The sequence below is a fragment of the Amia ocellicauda genome, chromosome 19 (assembly GCF_036373705.1).
Source record: "Amia ocellicauda isolate fAmiCal2 chromosome 19, fAmiCal2.hap1, whole genome shotgun sequence".
Lineage (NCBI taxonomy): Eukaryota > Metazoa > Chordata > Actinopteri > Amiiformes > Amiidae > Amia > Amia ocellicauda.
In genome coordinates, this window is record NC_089868.1 from 2393048 (window position 1) to 2417121 (window position 24074).

General features: G+C 40.9%; 1 protein-coding gene across 1 annotated transcript in view; it reads right to left on the bottom strand.

Annotated features, from left to right (window-relative positions):
• Positions 1-24074, bottom strand: part of soat1 (sterol O-acyltransferase 1) — a 37740-nt gene that overhangs the window by 6708 nt on the left and 6958 nt on the right. Inside the window, exons 3-11 of the mRNA XM_066691848.1 lie at positions 14932-14990; positions 8445-8593; positions 6400-6459; positions 5303-5410; positions 4611-4893; positions 4183-4261; positions 3482-3563; positions 2981-3026; positions 2469-2598 (exon numbers count right to left, since the gene is read on the bottom strand). Of these exons, the coding sequence (XP_066547945.1) occupies positions 2469-2598; positions 2981-3026; positions 3482-3563; positions 4183-4261; positions 4611-4893; positions 5303-5410; positions 6400-6459; positions 8445-8593; positions 14932-14990 (996 nt within the window). The remainder of the gene's footprint in view (positions 1-2468; positions 2599-2980; positions 3027-3481; positions 3564-4182; positions 4262-4610; positions 4894-5302; positions 5411-6399; positions 6460-8444; positions 8594-14931; positions 14991-24074) is intronic.

Consider the following 24074-nt stretch of genomic DNA (forward strand, 5'->3'; position numbering starts at 1 on the left):
ATTGAAGTGATTAATATGCAGATGTACAGGATTGTATTAGTTACTGCATAATCAACAATATAGATAATGTGCAAATATGATGCCCCGTCATCATGCCTAGTAAGTCAGTCACTTTGGTGAAACTCTTTAAACCACAGGAAGGTTTATTATCAAATTTACCGATCAGCCATAACATTATGACCACTGACAGGTGAAGTGAATAACACTAATAATCTCGTTATCATGGTATCTGTCAATGGGTGGGATATATTAGGCAGCAAGTGAACATTTTGTCCTCAAAGTCCTCAAGCAGGAAAAATGGGCAAGCGTAAGTATCTGAGCGACTTTGACAAGGGCCAAACTGTGATGGCTAGACGACTGGGTCAGAGCATCTCCAAAACTGCAGCTCTTGTGGGGTGTTCCCGGTCTGCAGTGGTCAGTACCATCAAAAGTGGTCCAAGGAAGGAAAAGCTGTGAACCGGCGACAGGGTCATGGGCGGCCAAGGCTCATTGATGCACGTGGAGAGCGAAGGCTGGCCCGTGTGGTCTGATCCAACAGACGAGCTACTGTAGCTCAAATTGATGAAAAAGTTAATGCTGGTTCTGATAGAAAGGTGTCAGAACACACTGTGCATCGCAGTTTGTTGCGTATGGGGCTGCGTGGCCGCAGACCAGTCAGGGTGCCCATGCTGACCCGCTGAAAGCGCCTACAATGGGCACGTGAGCATCAGAACTGGACCACGGAGCAATGGAAGAAGGTGGCCTGGTCTGATGAATCACGAGTTCAAGGTGTTGACTTGGCCTCCAAATTCCCCAGATCTCAATCCAATCGAGCATCTGTGGGATGTGCTGGACAAACAAGTCCGAACCATCCACTTACAAGATTTAAAGGATCTGCTGCTAATGTCTTGGTGCCAGATACCACAGCACACCTTCAGAGGTCTAGTGGAGTCCATGCCACGACGGGTCAGGGCTGTTTTGAGACCTACACAATATTAGGCAGGTGGTCATAATGTTATGGCTGATCGGTGTATGTTTACCTCTAAAAAGATCAATAAACATGAAATGCTTTGTGCACTGAGTGATGGAGTGTCTAGGTCTTCTACAGACATCTCAAGACTCAGAACAAAAGGCAGATACACACAAGCCCTCTATAAAGCAATCTGAGCAATTGGGATTACTGTGTTAATTCGATATAGGTGTTGATCAATACTCAATTTTCTCAAAAAGAACTACCACATGGCCTCAGATGACAGCCTTTGAATTTGAATGGTCAGATCACCGTATATAAGGAAATGGTGAGAAGAGCTAGCACGCTTCCAATAAGGTTCAGATTTGAGAGCCAAGAGATCCAACAGGCTAGGAACAGGAAGAGGTTGAGAAGCATTCACTCTTTCCCCATGTGCTGCACTCTGTACCTCCAAGAAAGGCCCCAACTAACTCAAACCACTTCGTTAATTGCTACAATAATCCCAATCCAGAAATGAAGACAAGCCAGATGCTAGCCTTGAGTTACAGTGAATATATGAATGATTCGTACAAAGTCCATTTGAACAAAGAACTTTAATTGTGAAGCAATTTTCAAAACGAGTTTCAAACCTTCTAACAGTTTCAACACCCTTGAAACAACACAAAAGACCTCCAGAACACGCTTCCAAAAGCCTGGGCATTACAACACAACTTCTTGGCAGGACTAAATTGAGAAGTAGTGAACATTCAATATGCCATATTTTATGAACTTGAGAAATAAGCATTGCCCACATAAATGTATTAGTGATATAATCTGTTAAAATAATATCCAAATGTATTTAATGTTTGAGTACATGAGAATTATTGTAAAGGTGCATTGGGTGTAATTTTAACTAATTATCACTGTGCACTTATTCACTCTTCTGCCTTTAGCCATCTTGAATCCAAATGTAACGGGAGTTAATAACAGATTGATTTGTGTAGAGACCCTGTCTAGTATTAAGAATTAGTGGGGAGGCCAAAGACATCCCAACCTAAGGGGAACAATAACTGTCTTTTTGGGCATTAGATAATGAGTCTGATCGATCTATTTTCGCTAATACAAAATACCGACGCAATTAGATATTCGTGTCAGGCTAACAATATTCATATTAAGATTAAGCTTTTTAAATTATTGTTGTCACTAAACCCCCATTGTACACAAGATAATATACTGTTAGTATCTCTGAATAAATACTTGTACTACTAGCTGTTGATATAATAAAATGTAATTTTATATTTCTGTGAACTTGTGTGTTGTGTTCATATATTCTAATACATTTGGGACCTACAGACTAAGCAACGCCCAATTTACAAAAGAGTTTGTTGCCTTTTTGAGGTTTGTGGCGACCCTGGGAAGAGCTTTGGATTTGAAAGACCCATTACATGGCAGAGAGGTTCCCTCTAAACTGCAGGCTTGCTTGAGCCCGGCCCTGCGGACACCCCCCTCATTCCCTTGGCCCCCCTGCGAGAAAGAGTACCTGGGAGGATTGAGTTGAAGACACACAGCACGGTCACCTTCAGGTTGAATGGCTGTAGGCTCACGTTCCTGAACTGAGGGATGCAGAGGCGTACAAACACGTAGTAGGCATAGAACAGGCAGCCCAGCACCTGAAACGGCAGCAGCAGTCAGAACCAAAAATTCCATTTCATACACTACTATATTATCAGCTCACCGTTGATCAAACTTCACATGTCAGTTAGCACAAGAGACTTTTAAAAGACAAACGACTCTGGTTTGAATAAACATGAATGAACAGCCTACAGTTTCCACAGCAAATGTAATGTGGCAAAGTGGAGTATCGTCACAGCTTCATGCATGGGTCATATCATTTCTAGGGACAACCAAGAATACAGCATAAGGTCTTGGCAAGATCTTATATGCCAGAATCTAATTAACAGGATACTTGCACTACCTGTTCTGTGGAACTGCAAGGGCTAGGCACATTAAAACAAATATAACTGTGGGGGGTATAATTTAAAAATCACATACCTGTAAGAATTTGGTTGCCACATACCCCCATCTAATCGACGGGTTCCTGTAAACATACAAGGTTTCACATTATTTGGTAACAGCCAGGTTACAGAGATTAATACAACAGACGTTCAGAGGGAATGCAAATGTGATGAAAAGCGTAACACATAATTCGAGACGCATTTTAAGGGAAGCCAATGGTGATGCCAGTTGGGCTCTCATTCTTGTTGCGTTCGGAGACTGAAAGCAGTTATTACTGACCAACTCACAATATTTTTTTGTTCAACCTTTGTACTTTCAGAATCAACACAAAATACATTTCTTTTTATACCCAATTTTGGAACTGACGATCTCTGTTTGGCCCAGGCACACAACTCTCTTACTTGTACAACATTATGCAGAACTGGGCTGATGTCCAAAGGAACACGAGAATTGCCCATTTGTCCAAATTCTGCTTAGGTACTGCCAAATTATGTGAGGAGGGAAGGGCAATGTGTTGTATGTAATTTTGCTCTGCACCTGGGATAGTGGTCTCTGTAGATGAGCGTTGGTGCAAATAGGAAGTAGAGGTACTGAGACACCTGGGGGATCGGCAGGGAGCCTGCAAGAAAGATCACATAAGGTTTCAGAGTTTACTTTGCTTTAAGTTCTACTTAGATTCCAACTGTATACATGGCAAGATGACCAGAACGGAAAAACAAATAACTTGGAGTGATGTGAGGACAATATTACCTAAAGATACCCCTAAAACCCATAAAGATAAGCTCTTTCTTTTGACCGGTGCCAAATATGTTACAAATTAATGTTGGGTGTCAGAACCGGTCTGACAGAACTTGGCACCTGCGTCAGGCAGTCAGGCGGTGCCTGATAGAGATGTTTTGACTACACTGGGAGTGTGATTAAAGCAACCACTTGCTTTGATTACGTAAGTGTGGTTCAGTTAGTATTATATGAAACACTATAGAATTTGCACTATCATTAGTGAATTTAGTGTAAAACTTAAAAAATACAATTCCTGAGAATCCAATATACTAACTTTAGTAATATTCACAGCGTGAAACCAGTGTATTGTAAGTATGTTGTTTAATACAGTGTTGGAATTGTGGAAGGATTGCATATACTTTTAGCATCTAGCACAGCACATTGTGCAACAGATAGCATGGGACCATCAATGTTAACACATTCTGCGTTGGCTCTGTGTGTGGGCCGCTGTGACTCACTGTTCTTCTCCTTGGTGGAGGAGAGCACTCTGGGCACATTCTCCCTGATGAACGAATGGGCTTTCATGACGAGGCGAACCTGCAAGAAAAAAAACTTCAGGAACTCAGGGGCAGGAAATTTTAAATAAAACAAACTGTAAAACAGCATTTCTGTATTTTCAATCTGTACAGCTCTCTGTGGTTACCCTGCAATGTACTAAATATAAATAGATTGATTGGTTTATACCAAGTTATACTAACTATACTTAGTTTAAACTATACATTTCTCACACATTTATACGAAAACTGCCGAAAATCATAACAGACTAGTCTGACAAAAATGAATTCTGTCTCACTGCAAACGTACATCTTATGAGCCCCGACAGAACTGCCTTCAAGCCGATAGAGCAGTCTAAACATTTTAATTGGACTTTGTATCAGTGCCTCACCTGCTCCAGGATGACGATGAAGCGTGAAGCAGGCGGTAACCCGTTCTTCAGCACCACATAGGTGGGCAGGAAGCCCAGGCCCAGCACCTGGAAGAGCAGGAAGAGGGAGCCGGCCAGCAGCGAGCGCAGGCGGGGGTGCCGGGAGGAGCGGTAGTGTCGGGCCCAGAGGTGGAACAGGCCATACGGCACGATGAACGCAGACAGGAACATGCACAGCCATGTGGACACAACCAGGGGAAACTGGCCGAAGGCGAACACCAGCAGGTCAAACTCCAGCACTAGGCTGAGAGAGAGAGAGAGGGAGAAAGAGAGAGAAATAGAGAGTGTGTGCATGTGTGTAAGAGTAAGTGAGAGGCAGGGAAGGAGTGAAAGAGTGAGGGAGGGAGAGTGAGAGAGAGGGAGCATAAGAGAGAAAGGTAGGGAGAGAGAGAAAATTTGACAAACGACACCTTATTTTCAATGTGTATGCTTTCTTAAACAGACAAAGCAAACCAAAGCGTCACAATCACTTAAGAGGGCCGAAAGTCAAGCTTCGTTGTTGAGCAGGACAAGCAAACTAGAATACCGAAGTATGCTGAATTAAACCCAAGGCTCTTAACATGTTTCAAAGCACATGTCCCACAAATCAGCAGAGGCTGCTTCAATGCGATCGGTCAGGCCAGTCAGAGAACGAGACGCAGGAGGCAACTCACCGTCCTTCATCGATGAAGTCCATGGCCAGGGTGCTGATGATGAAGAGGATGAGCAGAGCGATGAACATGTGGTAGATGGTTCGAATGTGATTGATTTCAAAAAGCTCGCTGGAAGAAGAAAAATAAAAAAAATTGTGTAAGTCTCACAGAAATAACACAAATGCCACGCTGAGGGCAAACCGTGACTGTAGGTCTCCGTAAAACTCCTTAAACCATTCATTCTGCTCAGTATTTATAGAGATCTGTAATAAACACCTGAATACAGACCAAATTATTTTCCACCTAGGGCAAGCCCGAATCAAATCTTAGACCCAACCATGAATTGTAAATATTACCCCATCACATTTTGATTTAGAAGTAGTGGAAACTGACAATTTCACTGGGATAGGGTTCATGTTTGCAATTCACTGGTAGATCAAAGTTTTGATTTGGTCTAGCCCTTAGTTGATATTGTGACATCGTTATTTGATGAATAGCGAAGCTGTGGTGTCAGTCTTTCAAATCAGGTGACTTAGGATGAAGTAAAAATTAAAAAATAAAATCACGGGATTGGGGCCTTGCAGACAGCAATGCAGAAGTGTAGGAATGTCTGATCTTTACCAGTACCGTTTGTCATCTTCAGCACTGTCTTCAAGAGGAAATAGGGGCATCAAGAGTTTTTTTTAAATACTAACTTGTGAAGCGGGGACTGCTTGGTTTAATGACATTTGCCTGGTGTAATACTTGGCATCGCTGTGCTGATGGACATGCTCAGATCTCAGCCCTTCTTAAATTTCAATGCAATATTTATTTTCCAATGTTTTTTCCCCTCCACGTAATTCCACCCATCCATCCACTTTCAATGGTACTTTATCTAGTAAAGGTGACGGTGAGCTACAGCCTAACCCAGCGGGCACGGAGAGCAAGACAGCCACAGGGAGTCCAACCCCTCACAGGCAGGAATCAAACCCGAGGACACTCAGAGCTCACCAGCGCCTGGTTCGAAGCACAGGAACGCTGTAGCAAAGTCACAAGCCCAGCTTCAAACCACAACAGCGCTTTCACTGACAGCCCTTTCAGTTCTTAACTAAGCACCATGCTCCAGGAACACAACTTACTCTAACAAGGAGCGGCGGGTCACAAACAGCTTGCCATGATCCGGGGAGGATCGCAGATGCCTGGGTAAAAACAAGGAAAGGAAAGAGTGCGTTAGAAACAGAAGGACGAGAACTGACAGCTCTGCGCATTTGTGCCTTGGGCATCACCTTCAACGATTATGGCTGGGGATCTCCTGTTCATTCATCTATTCATTTATTTATTTATTTTATCTGCAATATAATTCACAGCTTTAGGCTCTTAAAACATAACTTCCCAATCAAGTCTCATGTTGTAATGAGATGTGACTGATTGGTAATTTGGTGCAATAGCCAGGGTAGGTAAGATTGGTCTTGATTGGTACAAGTGGGTGTGAAAGACACTGTTAGTTTGTTACAGTCAATCGGTTTGCTTTCTTGCTGCGATGTCAACATGAGCTCGTCAGAATTCAAAATGAAGCAAAGAAAGGAGCAGTGGCCATGGAGCACGGCTTGATGAGCCACTGACAGATGAAGCGCGTGATAGACTGATTATAAAATGACATGATGGATATATAGGCAGTAGGTTCACTTTTAAAGACTTGATAGAGATGACAGATACAAAACGCTTTTCCTTCTCTCTCTCCTATAACAAATAATCTCTTAAACTGAAATACCAAATCGATGAAGCACAACCATTCAGACACAAAAGAGTAAATATATATCAATTAACACTAGATATAGTTTTTAGATCACTGGTATATTTTTATACTAATATTTATTATATATTATATATATATTAATGGTATAGTTTTATACTAATACTGTTACAGTAATACCATTATTACTATTCTATAACAAGCCGTTTCATTGTTAAATTGATCATTTCAAGTATTAATACTATAATTTATTTAAATGTACTTTTTCTCATGAAATGCCTCTGTGAATGAGCAATTTACTAAAAGTAAACCAGCTGTACATTTCTTAAACTAAAAATCAAATCTGTTTATGTATATGAACTCTGCAAGTACTGTTTACTTAAAAAGTTTTAAATGACAATGGTAAAAGATTAATTGCAAACTAGATGTGCAAGTAAACTTAAATTTAATGCATTAATTCATTAAATTTTATTGAACTGTGTTGATTTTGGATTCATAAACTGAAAGGATGGATGAGGTTACTAAAAGTGTGGATGACGTAAATGATGCATCTGCCCCCCACCTTATTATCGACAAAGCCACACAGCCTCTTTAGTTAGAGCAAAAGATCAAAGGATTATGTCATAGAAAGGTTTTGATATTGCAGATATTGGTTACAGCCAATTAATATGGAAAAATCCCAAATCCTGAAACAGAATCCATTGGAAGGGCCTGTATTTCATTAGCCCAAAATACCATTGAGTTTACTATTGGTCAAATAAGCAAAACACTTGTTCCAGGGAACTCTAGTTTCTGAGGGCTAAGGGAGACGTATCAAGAGACTTATTGAATTGAAGAGAATTAAAAGGTATTTATAAACTGATAACTACTTGACTGAACTACTTGAAAAAACCAACTTGACTGGGTCTCTCGAACACCAGTGTTGGAGACTCCTATTCAAACTGTGAATGTTGCCCTTTTTATACATTTAATAAACATGGGCCCCCTTTGCTCTGTATTAGATACTTATTATTGCGTGATTGTCGCATTTCTGTAACTGCTTCTGAACAGTTGGTCCTATTGCCTGCTCTAACCCCACTGCACACAACACTATTGTAATGATTGCACTGTAGTGATGACTGATTTCAGCTGACTTGAAGGATTTATGGTGGGTGTTGTACAGAATGAATTACACTTACTGCAATATGGAATGTTTTGTGAAAAGTATTTGTTGCAACTATTACAAAAGTTACTCTGGTTAGGGGCATCTGCTAAATGTTATTATTATTATTATTATTATTATTATTATTATTATTAATATTGTTCTTGAGCACTGTTGTTGATGTCTAGATTTCAGAGAGAATGCTTACATTTTAAAATTTACCGCGGTATTTTAGTTTTCAAAAATAAAAAGTATAAACTGTAAGCTAGCATGTGTGAGTGAGTGAGTACCTCAGTTTGTTCCTCTCTTTCTCAGTCAGCTGTGCAGAGAACACAGAGGGCACAGAGGGAGACTCCAGGCCGGCCGACTCCTCGATCAGATTGTCCACAAACTCGTTCACTTGGCAGTCAAAGTGCTTCATCAGGTCCATCTTTAGATGCTGTAGCGGGAGCAGAAATAAAATGTAATTGGGAGCTGAGAATACAGTGAGCAATGCATTTATCTCAATTACCAACTTCAATATATTCCTGGACAACCTTTATGTACACATATATAAATTAATTGGTCTTGAAATTAAGCACACCAATAACAAATCTGCCCTATCTTGTCACCCACACAAATACACTTTATTTAAAATCAAAATACAGTAACAAGATAATTGACTTCTTGATCCGAACGAGAAGGGGTTTGAAATCCACATGAATAACTGCAGGGGTGTTGATCCACCCACTAGACACAGCAGTAAAGAAAAATAAATAAACAAACAATCGCCAAATAAAAATAAATCCGCACCACACTGCATGAAAGAATCCTAAAAAAAAACAATTGAATAATCAATTGTATTCAAACAGAGGGGCCTTCCAATCCATTGCAGTTCGGGATTTTAGCTCAAGACCAGTTTTTTAACAGTATGGTTTAGCAATAATTACAATCAACTCTGTGATTTATGGATGTAGCAAGACCAGAGACCTGCATTGGATTGAAGAATCCACTACTACTACTACTACCCCTGGTAAATGAACAGCTTTCAGTGACCAGCTGTGACCCTTGGGTTTCTATAACAGGTATGTTATATTGTTTTATTCTGTGTATTTAAATGTTGACCTCTATTGTTTCTTTGCCAATTGGGCTAGCCATGTTGAGATCAGTCTGCATTGTTCATCTGTGAGGAAACTAAAAGCCCTTAAGAAAATGTATCAATTCATGTTTAGGCCAGTTTTCACCTAAAGTACACTTTTCAAGAGGAATTGTTTTGGGTCACATAAATGGTCTTAAGTTGTGGCATCTAAAGAGTTTTATTAGTCACACTGGCTTATGCTTGCTGTCCATTGGTTTCTTGCTTAGAGAGTAATCATGGCTGGGAATACAGCACGTGTTGGTTGGGGAAAAAAACAAACAAAAAAAAACTAAAACATCATATCCTCCTCCATGTAAATTGTCTGTAAAACCAAAAGACGATGATTTTACGAGTTCCAGTTCCTCCTAGAGGAACATTCAGCAACCGTCGGAGGGGAGCCCAAGTCCAGGATGGAGGGGGGCCAGAGGGGATGACAGAAGGGAGAGAAATTAAGAACCGGGGGCCCCGAGATCAATTAGCTCTACAGTAACACTTGAACAGCCGCTTTTCTTTCCACCTACGTCTACCACTTCATCCTGTTCACATAAGGAGCGACTACGTCCAACTGTAAGGAACACCGCAGCAGAAGTGAAACCCTGCTGATAGGACTGAGGAACAACACTGGCTGCAGTCTGAGGTCAATGTCAATTCTCCCTTGTGATTCTTGCGTCTCGTCCTGTCAGGGTCATACTGTCTTGTTTGGCAACACATCTATGTAAATAATGGGGGGGGGGGTTTCCACTCAGTCCTGTGACCTTCACATGACCTTAAAAAAAACCAACTCACTGCTGACCACTTTTTCTTCTCTATTTTGTATAGAAATACACAAGCATGGCAAAACAGCTGCAACTACTTTGAATACTGGTCAGGTAAAAATATGTTGAGGAAGTTTACTTTATTATTTTCACCCCAACGGACTGATGCTAATCATTATTATTAAAAATATATATATATTCTGGACAACGTATGGCTCATTAATCTGCAGGATTTACTGTAACCTGCCTCATCAAAAGCAATCGGTACAAAAGAGCGTCAATCGTCCACATTCAGCGGTTTCTATCGGATCTATTTCTTCCTATAGTTTTCCTTTAATCAATTCATACTTTGAGGAGGACTTGCCTAATTACAGTTTATTAGTCAGTGGTGTAGTGTATTAGTCACTGTATCATTGTTGCCTTTATTCTCTCTTCCTCGTGTTGGCGAGTCACTGCTTCATTGGCCAGCCCGAGAGCAAGTGTGTAGCACCAAGGATCCTGTTCAATTTCCTTATTACTCATGTCTGAGTGCCGGAAAAATCGCGCCACTCCAGCAACCACAGTTGAAAGTTTGAACAGTCACTTTTGGATGCGTTTCAGACGTGCTGATTACCCATATCTCATCTTCAAAAGTGGTATAATGGGTCATTACACAACCCTGCATTAGTGCCAGTAAATGACCGTGAAATGTTGAAACCGAGACAAAACTGAAATGTAAGTAGTAAATGGGCTTATTTCCTTTTAAAACAAACTACTAAAAAAAAAAAAAATGGCGTGGGAAAATGAAACACTGAGCTCCAATCCTAAATGTGTCTCATTTTTTTTTTTTTTTTTTAAACCTGCAGCTTTTGAGATCAACCTGGTCTCACTGCCACATCCTTCATTCGGGCTGGGGGAGAGATGCTGATCATTTACTGCACATGCACTCCCTGTAGAGCACCTCGTAAAGCCACTTCCATACAGTCCATTCTTCTGTAAGGCAGTGGTTGCCACCCTGAAGAACTCTGTGTTCTGGAAAAGCTGCGTTTAATAACAACTGATTCAATGGTTACAGTGGGTCAAGTCTGTAAGCAACAAAAAACATAGCTGTGAACGAGGGTGAAGAGCGAAAACGATGGTGTAGAAGGGTTGCTGAACAGCTTTTAATAATGACACTTTTAAATGAAAACATTTTTACCATAATAAATAAAGCTATAATTGTGTTAACATTCACCACGAGAGTCTGTGTGAAGAGCGAGGGTGGAGGTAACAAAGGTGTATGCAAAGCCAGAGCAATAATATAGGTTAAAGCACAGTCTGTGAGAACACATGAAATATGCATCCAGCAGCATCTCGCCATGTGTGATGCTAGGATGATGTCGCTGCACAACCGATTATTCTGACTCGCACAACTTCGATGAGTCGAATCATGAGTCGGAGACCTCTCAGTCAACAGATTCTTCAAGTTGAGCAGTCGTTTTAATATTTTTTGATTTTTTTGTCAGTCAAATCAAAAGTTATTGGAGTATTACAATAATTGTAGATGTAGGCCTATATTAGAGTTAGCACGTCTGAGCGTGAAACGTTCTTCCCCAATGGGAGACCAAACAGAGTGCATTGTGTATGAGCTGGCTGTAGCATTTTGTTCCGGCAGGCGGTCACTCCCCGTCTTTAAGGCCCCGGCCTCCGACAACCACTGTGATTTGACTGCTAAACTGTCAGTCATTTTAAAAGTAGAGGGTTGTACCAAAATGGGTGTAACTGTTTCCAGAGAAACAGACCAATAGAAATACAAAAAAAATCACGTGTTCGCTTTACCTTATATTTTCAAAAGGTATATCAACGGGAAACAAGCCCAATTTAGATTAGATATATTCATTTGTGCGTCTATATTACATATTAATTGGTGTTTTACCCAGAGGTATTTTTGCTATAAGCATTAAAATAAGAGCCACGCCTGTCCATTTTGAGTCTTTTTGCCGAATTCTCGGTCTGTTTACAGTGATTTCAGCAAATTCCTCACTTGGCCTGTGAGGACGGCAGTGCCTTTCTGAAAGTCGCACACACCTGATATCCTGTCTGTAGACGTTTCATCCAGGATCTGTCAAACCACTCGTGTCAGGGCTAAAGCAACAGCTACTTTCTCATTCACAAACTGAGCAGAGGGAGTGATGCCATCTCTACCTGGAAGTAGTAATAGCTGCCAAACAGGAATGTGAAACCAGCGCTCTGTCTGCTGCTTCTGTCTGAATGAGCTTCAGTGTGTGATTTTTTTTTTCTGGTTTACATTGTGGTTTTACAGACGCCACAGAATATTCAGTGCGGGACAGATTAAACTAAAAACATTCCTCTTGGAGGACTTGGAGAGACAGTCACAGTCACAAGTGTTACCAAGACCGTTGCCCATTTTTAGTGTGCAGTGTTGTCCAGCACTGTTGGGATATTACCTTTATTCTCGCAGTGTTGTATAAGTGATGGATTCAGTGTGCACGGCTGGTAGGTTGGAAACCATTAACCCTACACAAAACACAGTGTCAGAACGTGAAGAACTACACAAGAACACACCATTTTAAATCCATCTTCGAATGCCAAAACATCCCTTAAGCTAACACTCGTATTGAAGGCTGAATGAAAAAGCAGCCATAGGTAGGCGAGTATGAGCTAACTTGTAGAAGACCTGGCATTCAGTCGTTTATATAGCAATCACAAAATGTGTTCATAAACAGTCAAAATTAACCCCACAACAGAGGAACAATTCTGAGAAACAAACCTAAACAAACACTTTAAAATGCTGGTCAAGGTAGACACTGTGGGATGACGTTGACGATCTTTCCACCTGGCATTTCAGTTTTAGGTGCTGTGGGTCTAATACTAATACACAAATATGGAGGGATTTTCTAAAGAAACAGGTATCCCAAAGCAGCTTGTTAGGGTTTACTGCAATAAGAGTACTACTTCAACAGAGGATTATGCAAGATTAATTTCACCAATAGCTTGACGACTACGATCTGGCATCTGGTTGCGATATGCAATGAGGAACAAGATCACAGCGTCATTTTTAAAGCCTGATGCATGTCACAGAATAGCTTCACTCCCAGTTTCAAAGGTGCAGAATGTGGAGATATTTGTCTTTTGTCACCTTTTGAAAAGCAGTGTTGTAGTGAATTTGAATGTTCTGAGTAGGTTCTAGAAAGAATTGTGTAAAACCTTCCTAATTTCACTCATGAGAGCCAGTGATGCATAGTGTGGACTCAGACTCACAGGTCTCCACAAGCATGCTTCAACTGTTCTACAAAGATAATGAATGGCAATAGGATGACAGTGAGAACAGATTTCTGGTTACTGTTAAAACCACATCAATGCATGCATGAAACAAAGATCCAGGACTAGTAACTATAGAATAATCTTTATTATTAACCATTTTAAGATCTGCAAGTCATTTGATGTCAGTATGATATTGTATACATTAGCTAGTAGGCTAAAACAGACTATATTTATAATTTAGTGACGTTTTCGCGAATGCTGAGTTTAGGGTGCGTCATGTTTTCTTCCAGAGTCAAGGAACCCACGCATTAAGAGGATTGGACGATTCAGAGTCCTATAATAACAAGGCACAACTACACATGTGCTGTTTTACCTTCATATAAATATAAAAAAAGCTCTCAACCGAATTTGCCAACCAGTGTCCAGTGTCAGTGTCCAGAATTACACTGGCTAAGGCCTGACATAACTCTCTCGTTTTGTTTACATGTTAAGCAGGGGGAAAGAGGGTTACAAGGGAGGCATTCAGAGGGGATTTATATTCACACTGAACATCGTTGAGGATCCCTCCCAACATTAGGGGAGGCACTGCCAGCAAGTGGATGTATTTGGAGAAAACAAACAGGAGACAGCTCATGAATGCATTTTAAATTGTTTTCTAGACTTTAACTGTAATACAGCAGCCTCATCTCCTGGGCTGCTCAGTGCTTGTGCTCTTATGCAATTTCTTATTAAGCTATGCTTCTTTATGCTCCCACTTTTGATTGTGGTTTGCCACCTTTCTGCTTCTTTACATCCCTTTGAACCAGGGCTAGTGCTGCACAAGGGGTCCAAACCAGGGCCTAAAACACAAGATGCCCCAGTTCTCATCTGTATAGGAATGCTGACACTGTCTCTTCATGCTAACTGGCCTACAGAGAGGTCTCCCAATAATGTGGCTGGTCTAACTGGGAGAGCAGCAGGACTATATATAACTGTGGAAGTGTACTGTAAAATTAGGCTGAAATATTAGCAGATCAGCCAATAGTGTAAGGTGCTGTATGATGCAGACCCCAGACTCATTAAAGGGAAAGTTTAACTGATGCCATTGTTCGGGCCAAAAGATCAATTGTAAGTTACGAACACAAATGACTATATGTAGTGTAGTCATTACCATGGAATGGGTTCAAAATTATCTATTAAGTTAATGGTGTTGTTTTTATGTTCACATTTATGTTTGCCATGTAAATGAGTGCATTTTATTGTTAACTGATTTAAATAAATAAATTGAACAAATCTAGAAATACTACGATGTTTAGGTTACTATGGATAGGGTGCCACATCAAGGTTTATTTAGCACCACAGGATGCTCGTCTATGCTCGTTAAAACAGCAATGGGTCTGCAAGCATAAAATGAGCACCAATATGATTCCTTTAGATTTCTAGTTCGGGTAGTGGATTGCAACAGATTTTATACAACAGCAGCCAATTTATGTTGTGGAAGGTCATGTGAGGATATAAACTAGACAAGCATGCAGAACTCCCATAACAGGAATTGCAAATTTTGAAACCATGCTGGAAGCATTGTTGAATATCTAGACCCGACAGGCAAGAACCTAAGCCTGTATGTTCACTATTATAGAATAACAGACATAGCAGTGTGTGTGTGTACTTTCAAACCCTTACCTCAGCTTTCATCTTGAGCTGCATTTTCTTGGTTATGATGTGCTCCACATCCATTTTGCCTGGAGAAAGCAAAGAGAAGGGAATAACTTAATTAATAGTGAATGATCAGAGATCAACCACAACCCATGGCACTCCATGCTAAGAACAGCCCCTGGTCCCAACTCACAGCACACGCACTTTTAAAGTGCAGACCTTGCCATGTGAAGCCCCAAGAGCTTTACCAATTGAACCACTAAGGGAGCCAAGCTGAACATTTGAAATTTGTTCTTTCCTTTCTCAAATTTCACACAATAAAACATTTTCACAGATTTGACTTTTTTTACGGTTTCATGTTTGTTTTGTGCGATTGTAATAACGCTGAAGCTTCAGAGTTATCTAGCTGAGACAGAAGTGTCCTGTTCAATCCTGCCAGGGTGCCATAGACTTCAAGGGCATATTATTTTCACAGTTTTTTCACAGCCTTGCGGTTAGAACAATATTTTATACCACTTTAATAAGCTCTTCGCTAATGTGGCATTAAACACTTTAAACTTTAAACATTAAACACGCAAATTAAGGAAAAGAGAAACAGGTGTTTGTGGCCTAATTAGACAAGCTAGGACTAAAAAGTTATTGAATTTCACTATTTGTGTAATCTGCATCGAAAACCCAAAGGAAAGAACAGCTAGTCTTGGTTCTATGAGCGGTGTACCAGTCCCACAGCCGAGAACACCAATGCTTCAAACACCAGGAAACAAAATGTTAACATCGGCCAAAAGGTGCACATAATGATTACTAGGTTTCTATTAACCCAATAAAACAGTCAAACTGAGTACATAAGTAGATAAAAACAGAAGTATGATTGAAAATGATCATCCTAAATAAATATAGACAAACATTTACATAGTTATATAAACAAAGGATTGTTTTGAGAGTGAAAAGAAGAGTGATCTCTACTGCTGGAAAAAAATACAATCCCCAAAATAAAAAACTACCTGTACAAACAACTGGTACCAGGAAAACAAATAAAGACAACTAAAAACATTATTGTTTTCCAGGGAAGTCAAGGTGCCATGGCAGTAGGACAACAACTGCAAAACGTTTTTAAGTTTTAAAAAACTACAGTGACAACAGTGATTGGAATGGATTAGGTCAAAATGGTACTCTAAATGTACAGAAACAAAATTCATGTAGGTTTTCATGACATTTACCTAGTACTATGAAACACAGGTGAAGGAGTCATTCTGCTTGTGTTGGAGAATTGGAGAACACCCTTTAGCTAACCAGAGGAGCCAGTGCCAGAGTCTGATAAGAGCTTATTCATAACGTGAGGCTGTTGCCAAACTACACAGGATACATAATATTTGTTCAGAGACGGGTAAACAATCAAACACTCACCTGGAGTCATTACAACACAAAAGTGGCAGGGCTAGTGAACTTACAACACAGATGACCATGTCTCTCTAAGGCAATAATTTCCTACTTCACACAGTTCCAGTACTAATTCCACACAGGCCTACCCTTCTGTTCATTTCTCTACTTCAGCTGGACTGCACAGACCTTTCTATACTGAAACGCTTATCGGCACTACCTCAATACTGGACACTGCCCAGCTCAGAAGACAGGATCACAAGCACCTTGGTTCCAGTTTTTGTGCTACAGGTATGCTATTCAAGCACACTACAGTTACCTCATTCACTGGATTATACGAGGCTGTAGGTCGCATTGCACTTTGGTGGTGTTTTCAATAATAAAGTTTGTTTTTGCATTCTGCGATGCTTGCCATAAATTCTTAGTTGCTTGTTGAAAAGTCTCCTTTGTCAAAGGCCATGAATCATACAGGTAATCAACTGGTTTCCTACTAAATACACAGCCTCAAAAAATAATAGCTCACTTTGTTTTTTGTTTCTAAACATCTTAATAGGCTTAAAGGGGCACAGCATCAGGTTTAGCATGTTTTCGTGAATGTCAGAAATCATGGGTTACAATATAGGCTGACAGAAATCAGGAAACATAAGTAGATGCAGAAATGGAGGATAATTTATTTTAAACAAACACTTCAATATGCCAGCATAGGGCGAGGTGGGGCTTCAGATACTAGGTGAAAGTTAATCAAGTTTCTGTTCCACAAATTCGGTGAGAGGAAAACACCAACGCAAATTTAAAGACTGAAACGGAAACGACAGGAGGTTTGGGGTACAGAGAATACTGACGGACTGACTGCAGAATAATTCTTCTGTCCATATCCCCTAGGGCCTAGAACACAATGTCCCAATATCTCCCCATTTCAGTCTAGTTATAGCGGAGCGAAATCTCTCCAGCAGGCAATACAACCGAATTATACAAGCTGATTGACGCACCAGTGTACCAGCTGGAAGTATGATTTTATTAGAACTCATCTGAGACCAAAGCACTCCGATGTATGAAATGTAATATTATAATGATGGACTTGGTCATGAAAAGCAATCATTTAAAAATTAAAGGCCCACTTGCATATTGTATGATGTCTTCATCTAAGCAGCCAGCATACATCACAAGAACAACAAAAACAAAACCAGGGACCACAGTAGCAGTCTTCTTAAAGCACAGTACTTTGGTTGTTTGGAAGTGTTGCACAATCATAATAATGCAAAAAAAAAAAAAAAAAAAAAAAAAAAAGCTACGTATGGCACTTCAATACACACTGCTTTTGATACTACATAAGTACAGTGGAGTGCTCCTCTTGGCCAGATTTCATAGAAAGTTTTTGAACTGGGGAATATACTGTATATCATAACAGTTTAGTTTCTTCCTGTGCTCATTTCAAGGCTCATGGTCTGACCCATGGGAACAAAGTGGAAATTGTAACAGTACTGTCATGTGTAGTACATAATTTCCTTTTTAAGAAAAACATTCAACCCCATTATAGAACAGATCACTTCCAACTTGTTCAATAACATCGACAAACCCTCCCCAATTAGTCAGCGTGACTGTGTTAGTTTATCAATCAGGAGGAACTAGCAGCAATAGCAGCTTCCAGAGAAAGTGGAAGGAGCCCAGCCCAGAGAAGTCACCTCTATCCATGGGTATGAGCTGATCCCAAAGAAAGGAGCATCTTCAGTGGGGTGGGGGTTTTTCAGACTCAAAACAGCAGACAATGCAAAGTTGTGTCATAGTAAACTATGTATGAATCCAGTTAGGGCTGTGCCGGTGACAGATTTTTGGTATCGAAATACCGTGGAAGAACTCACCGTGGTGATTAGTATAACATGGGCAGACGGGGTGGCTTTTTTCTGGTATTCTGAAAAAGTAGGACTCATTGTTCAATCAAACAGTAGAACTAGTTACTACATAAATACAAAATAAAGGTATTAATGAATACACAAACTGAATAAAATAAAGATTTAAAATAACAATGTTATTGCAAATGTGTTATGGCTTAAAATCCAGACTTTAAAAGGAGCATTTGAAGTAGACTTTTTAGATTGAAATACATGATTAAGAACTGCATGTAAACGAATCCAATTCAATGTTGTTGTTGTTGTTAAGTATTAAAAACATGTGGTTTCGGTGAGGATGTGTGGAGGTTCTGTTCCAAAAATACCAACATGAGTGTCTGACTTTAACGATGATCGCATCAGAGTTGCAAAGTTTCAGTATTCGTTTTAAAAACAATGTATAAATGGAGCATAAGATACCTGTCAATTTGTTATGCACTTAGCATCACACATTTTGATAAGGGTGTGAGGAGGGCATGGGCACGTACGTGTATCGAAATGCATGACTTCAGAGCTATCTATGTAAACACACACTTCCTAGCATAACGATATTTAATACTGTAACAACAAAAATAGACCACAATTATAAAAAAATAGATGACTATAATTGGAACAATTGCCCTAACGTATTTTCATGTATTATTACATGTATTTATAGGCTCCGAGGAATTGAACTTAGAATGATACTTTATGCTCGCAGCACTTGCTCATGGAGCAGCCACAGCAGGGATTCAAACCCGGACCTCTGGCACCGCAGTGCAGTGACCTCACCGCAGCACCGAACAGAGGCTTCATTATAAAAAAAAGCTGGTATTTTTCACCACAGTGAGACGGTATACCGTTTACCAGCACAGCCCTAAATCCAGTGGCAGTATAAGGATGCCTCTTATCAAATCTGAATCCTGACACACACATCGGTCATTTTATCTACAATACAGCAAGATATATTTTGGGCAATATCCCCCACCCTGAGGAAAACATTGCCAGAGGCGATAGAGCTTCTCATGGCTGTGCGTGACAAAAACAGCCGAGATAGTTTGGAGGTTTCCAGATGGCCTTGAGGGACCCTTTCCTCCATCACCAAGGACGTCTGGGCAACACAGCAATGAAGATAATGTACAATATTACAAGGACAAGAGGTCTTCAGCCTGAAACACATCAGACTGTACTTCACTAAAGGGACCTGTTCCATGCATTTGCATTCACTTTGTGAATCAAAAGATTCATTTTTTGTCTGGAGAATATTTTCATTTCCCAGGATAAATCCTTATAGTTTTGTTCCAAAGATACAGGTAAAGCCCTTTTTACTGTGATCTGAGGGGCTGTTAAGCTGATGAGTATATAAACTGGTCATGTTCTTGTCTCTTTCACTTCCTGTTTATGAACAGGAATGATCAAAGTGTCTTTGTTAAGGGTATCTTTACGCAACAATACTTTTACATCAGACGTTTTGCAAACTGACTGACCCAACTGATAGTCTAAACACTGAACTAAGAAGCATCACACATTGGCTTAATCAGAATAATCTTTTCCAGAGCATCAAAAACAAAAGGGGGCCTACATATTCTAACCTCTCATACAGTGAGGGGAAAAAAGTATTTGATCCCCTGCTGATTTTGTACGTTTGCCCACTGACAAAGAAATGATCAGTCTATAATTTTAATGGTAGGTGTATTTTAACAGTGAGAGACAGAATAACACAATAAAATCCAGAAAAAACGCATTTCAAAAAAGTTATAAATTGATTTGCATGTTAATGAGGGAAATAAGTATTTGACCCCTTTGACTTAGTACTTGGAGGCAAAACCCTTGTTGGCAATCACAGAGGTCACACGTTTCTTGTAGTTGGCCACCAGGTTTGCACACATCTCAGGAGGGATTTTGTCCCACTCCTCTTTGCAGATCCTCTCCAAGTCATTAAGGTTTCGAGGCTGACGTTTGGCAACTCGAACCTTCAGCTCCCTCCACAGATTTTCTATGGGATTATGGTCTGGAGACTGGCTAGGCCACTCCAGGACCTTAATGTGCTTCTTCTAGAGCCACTCCTTTGTTGCCTTGGCTGTGTGTTTGGGTCATTGTCATGCTGGAATACCCATCCACGACCCATTTTCAATGCCCTGGCTGAGGGAAGGAGGTTCTCACCCAAGATTTGATGGTACATGGCCCCGTCCATTGTCCCTTTGATGCGGTGCAGTTGTCCTGTCCCCTTAGCAGAAAAAAAAACCCAAAGCATAATGTTTCCACCTCCATGTTTGACGGTGGGGATGGTGTTCTTGGGGTCATTCCTCCTCCTCCAAACACGGCGAGTTGAGTTGATGCCAAAGAGCTCGATTTTGGTCTCATCTGACCACAACACTTTCACCCAGTTCTCCTCTGAATCATTCAGATGTTCATTGGCAAACTTCAGACGGGCCTGTACATGTGCTTTCTTGAGCAGGGGGACCTTGCGGGCGCTGCAGGGTTTCAGTCCTTCACGGCATAGTGTGTTACCAATTGTTTTCTTGGTGACTATGGTCCCAGCTGCCTTGAGATCATTAACAAGATCCTCCCATGTAGTTCTGGGCTGATTCCTCACCGTTCTCATGATCATTGAAACTCCACGAGGTGAGATCTTGCATGGAGCCCCAGCCCGAGGGAGACTGATTTTGTTTTTTCCATTTGCGAATAAGCGCACCAACTGTTGTCACCTTCTCACCAAGCTGCTTGGCGATGGTCTTGTAGCCCATTCCAGCCTTGTGTAGGTCTACAATCTTGTCCCTGACATCCTTGGACAGCTCTTTGGTCTTGGCCATGGTGGAGAGTTTGGAATCTGATTGATTGATTGCTTCTGTGGACAGGTGTCTTTTATACAGGTAACGAGCTGAGATTAGGAGCACTCCCTTTAAGAGAGTCTCAGCTCGTTACCTGTATAAAAGACACCTGGGAGCCAGAAATCTGGTTGATTGATAGGGGATCAAATACTTATTTCCCTCATTAACATGCAAATCAATTAATAACTTTTTCTAAATGCGTTTTTCTGGATTTTTTTGTTGTTATTCTGTCTCTCACTGTTAAAATACATCTACCATTAAAATTATAGACTGATCATTTCTTTGTCAGTGGGCAAACGTACAAAATCAGCAGAGGATCAAATACTTTTTTCCCTCGCTGTAAACCTTGGGGCCTGTCTTTATCGATGATGAAAACAATTAGCAGCACTCCTTAACTCCAGAAAGCATACATGGATGAATTGGAAGACAAACTTGAGGAACAGCTACTGTACAATTGGGCTGTTTCTACATTTCTCCACATGCACTGCTTGTACAATGGTTATAATTACATGCAACATCCTTTTCCACCTTCCAAACTGGTGCATTAAAAAAAAGCACCTCCTACAACTCTCTCTCTGGACTCACGGTTTTCCATGACCTCAAAGCATTCTCCTTCGCCACTCTCTGCCAACACTCAGTCCTTGATCTAGGCCATCGGAGGAATCATTCTGTATTTCCGGCTTCTGTCTGTGACCCTTTACCCAGACACTCAAAATCAGAAGTGCTTGTCAACCAGATCCCTTTCAGAAGTAGCCTTATCCTATCCCTGTCTTTAATTACTCATACAGGCGTATTTGTTTTGGTCTCTAAATACACAGCAGCCTGCTTTGTCCTCCCACCTGCTTTGACTCCCTGGAAGAATTCAGGTGATCTCATCAGGAATTAATATTTGTGGTCTCGTAAAGCCTGGGGAGATGTAGGATTCCCTAAGGGACACTATTGCCCCATTTCCACTGTCCCCGGACGCTTAAACGGGTGTTTCCACTGGCTGAGCGTCTGGACGCGTCCGTGTTTTGTGGCCGGTTAACTTGCTGGTGCTGGACGTGTCCGTAAGCGTCTGTCCCCACTGAGGACATGATTCACTTTCTGAACTGGAGGTGTGTACTTGACTTGAGACACAGGGAAGAGATCAGATACATTGTATCGGAAGATATAATCTCAAGTGCCGTGTGCGATCACGAAGAAATTACAGTTTTATTAGCAGCATGGAGTGAAATCTACATACAGAAACAATGACTGCTTACAGTTAATATCTGAGTGCATTAAACACTTGGATTTCACAGGACTGGTGCAGTGACTGACTAGTTAAAATAAACTGAAGGATAATAATCGGAGCGGTAGCAGCCGATATTCTTAATATTGTATGAATAACTGGCCGGTGTTTCAGGCTCTGTTGTGTGAATACAGCAGATCTGGGTTTCCCTCTAAAACATTAAGGACTGGATTAATAAATGCGTCCATAAACGCCATGACTGAGACGCGCACACTTTAATTATAACCTGCTATATTGTAGCTGGATGATTAATCGTGAAACATGTGCATTTTGTTTCAACTGTAACTTGCCCTGGTTAAGGACGTCTGATAAGTAAATTATAAATAATAATAAAAGTATTGTTTGCAGTTACAAATCTGTAGTAAGAGTAATAAGTTAAGGGAGTCACGCTGTGCCGTTTAAAATACATATATAGTAGCACAAATGATGATGATAATAATAACAATACATATTTGATATTCATTATTATTGTTGCACATGGAACCGTATTCTTATGTGAACATGCTTGTCTGAATATAATGTTGTCTACACGTTTAGCTCTTCCTAATATCTCTGCACAGAAACGTGTATTGATTACGCTGTTTACAATCATGTAAAGCACAAATAATAAAACAGACACTGAAGTCCTCTCCACGTCAGGCTGTATCGCTCGTAGTGTCTCCTGTCTCTGTTTTTAACACGAAACACAAACCAAACCCACAGTCGCTGCTCCTCCATCAGAGGGACGGATTTCACAACAGCTCTGGGACGCGTCTGAGGACGGCGTGGCGCGACACGGACGCTTAAGACAGTGGAACCGAGGCATGAGTGTGTGATTGAGCGTGTGTGAGAGAGGGAGTGTGTGATTGAGCGTGTGTGAGAGAGGGAGTGTGTGATTGAGCGTGTGTGAGAGAGGGAGTGTGTGATTGAGCGTGTGTGAGAGAGGGAGTGTGTGATTGAGTGTGTGTACTGAGGGGGCGCTGGATTGAAGTCATCAAGTCTCTTTAGCTCTCCGGTCAGCAGTGACCCTTGTGGCGTCTCTGGCATTTGAACGTCTCCAGTGCGATCGGTGAGGGCTGTGTTTGCTCTTCATTCAGCCAGGACTTTGGACTAGCCATGTGAAGAGAAGCAGATGGCCCGACTGTGCCTGGACTGCATCAGGATGGAGGCACAGCCGTCTACATCTCTTCTGCGTCAGAAGGAGGACAGGCGTAGTGAGCCGAGCTGAAGGATGTCCCATTGCACACTGGGGGAATACGTACATATATATTTGTATTGTCATAATTTCCTCTGCGGTTTACACCCACACATATAAAAAGTGTATGTTTTCATGCTTTCTTCTTTGGGCTTTTACTTTGTGTCTTAGTTGATTCACTGCATGAAAAAGGAGATACAGTTAACTTCCCATTCTGGGCTGTTGTGTCATGGGTGATACTTCAGTGTAATGTACATAGAAATACAAAATAAAAAGATCCTGAAAGAGGCTCATAGATTTTGCTTCCAAAAAAACGAAAAGGAAAAACTCCAGTAAAAGAAAGAACTGCGAGTTCAGTCCAATGCAATAATTTAATCATTAGGCCTCTGTAGAGGTGAAGACAGCCGGTTTTAAATCTCACTCCATTTCAGGGACATTTGCACAGAGCAGCATTGACCTCTGGACTGGAGAGAGCACAGAGAGGTGATCATGATCAGAGGAATAGCAGCAGAGCAGCATTTACACAACACTCTGGGCGGGGGGGGGCATTTCTTGTTTTTCTCATCTCCGAGTGAATCATAAGCCCCTTTTGTCACAGCTACAGTCAAATGAAAATGACCACAGAGGAGCAATTCAGATGAGCAACTGGG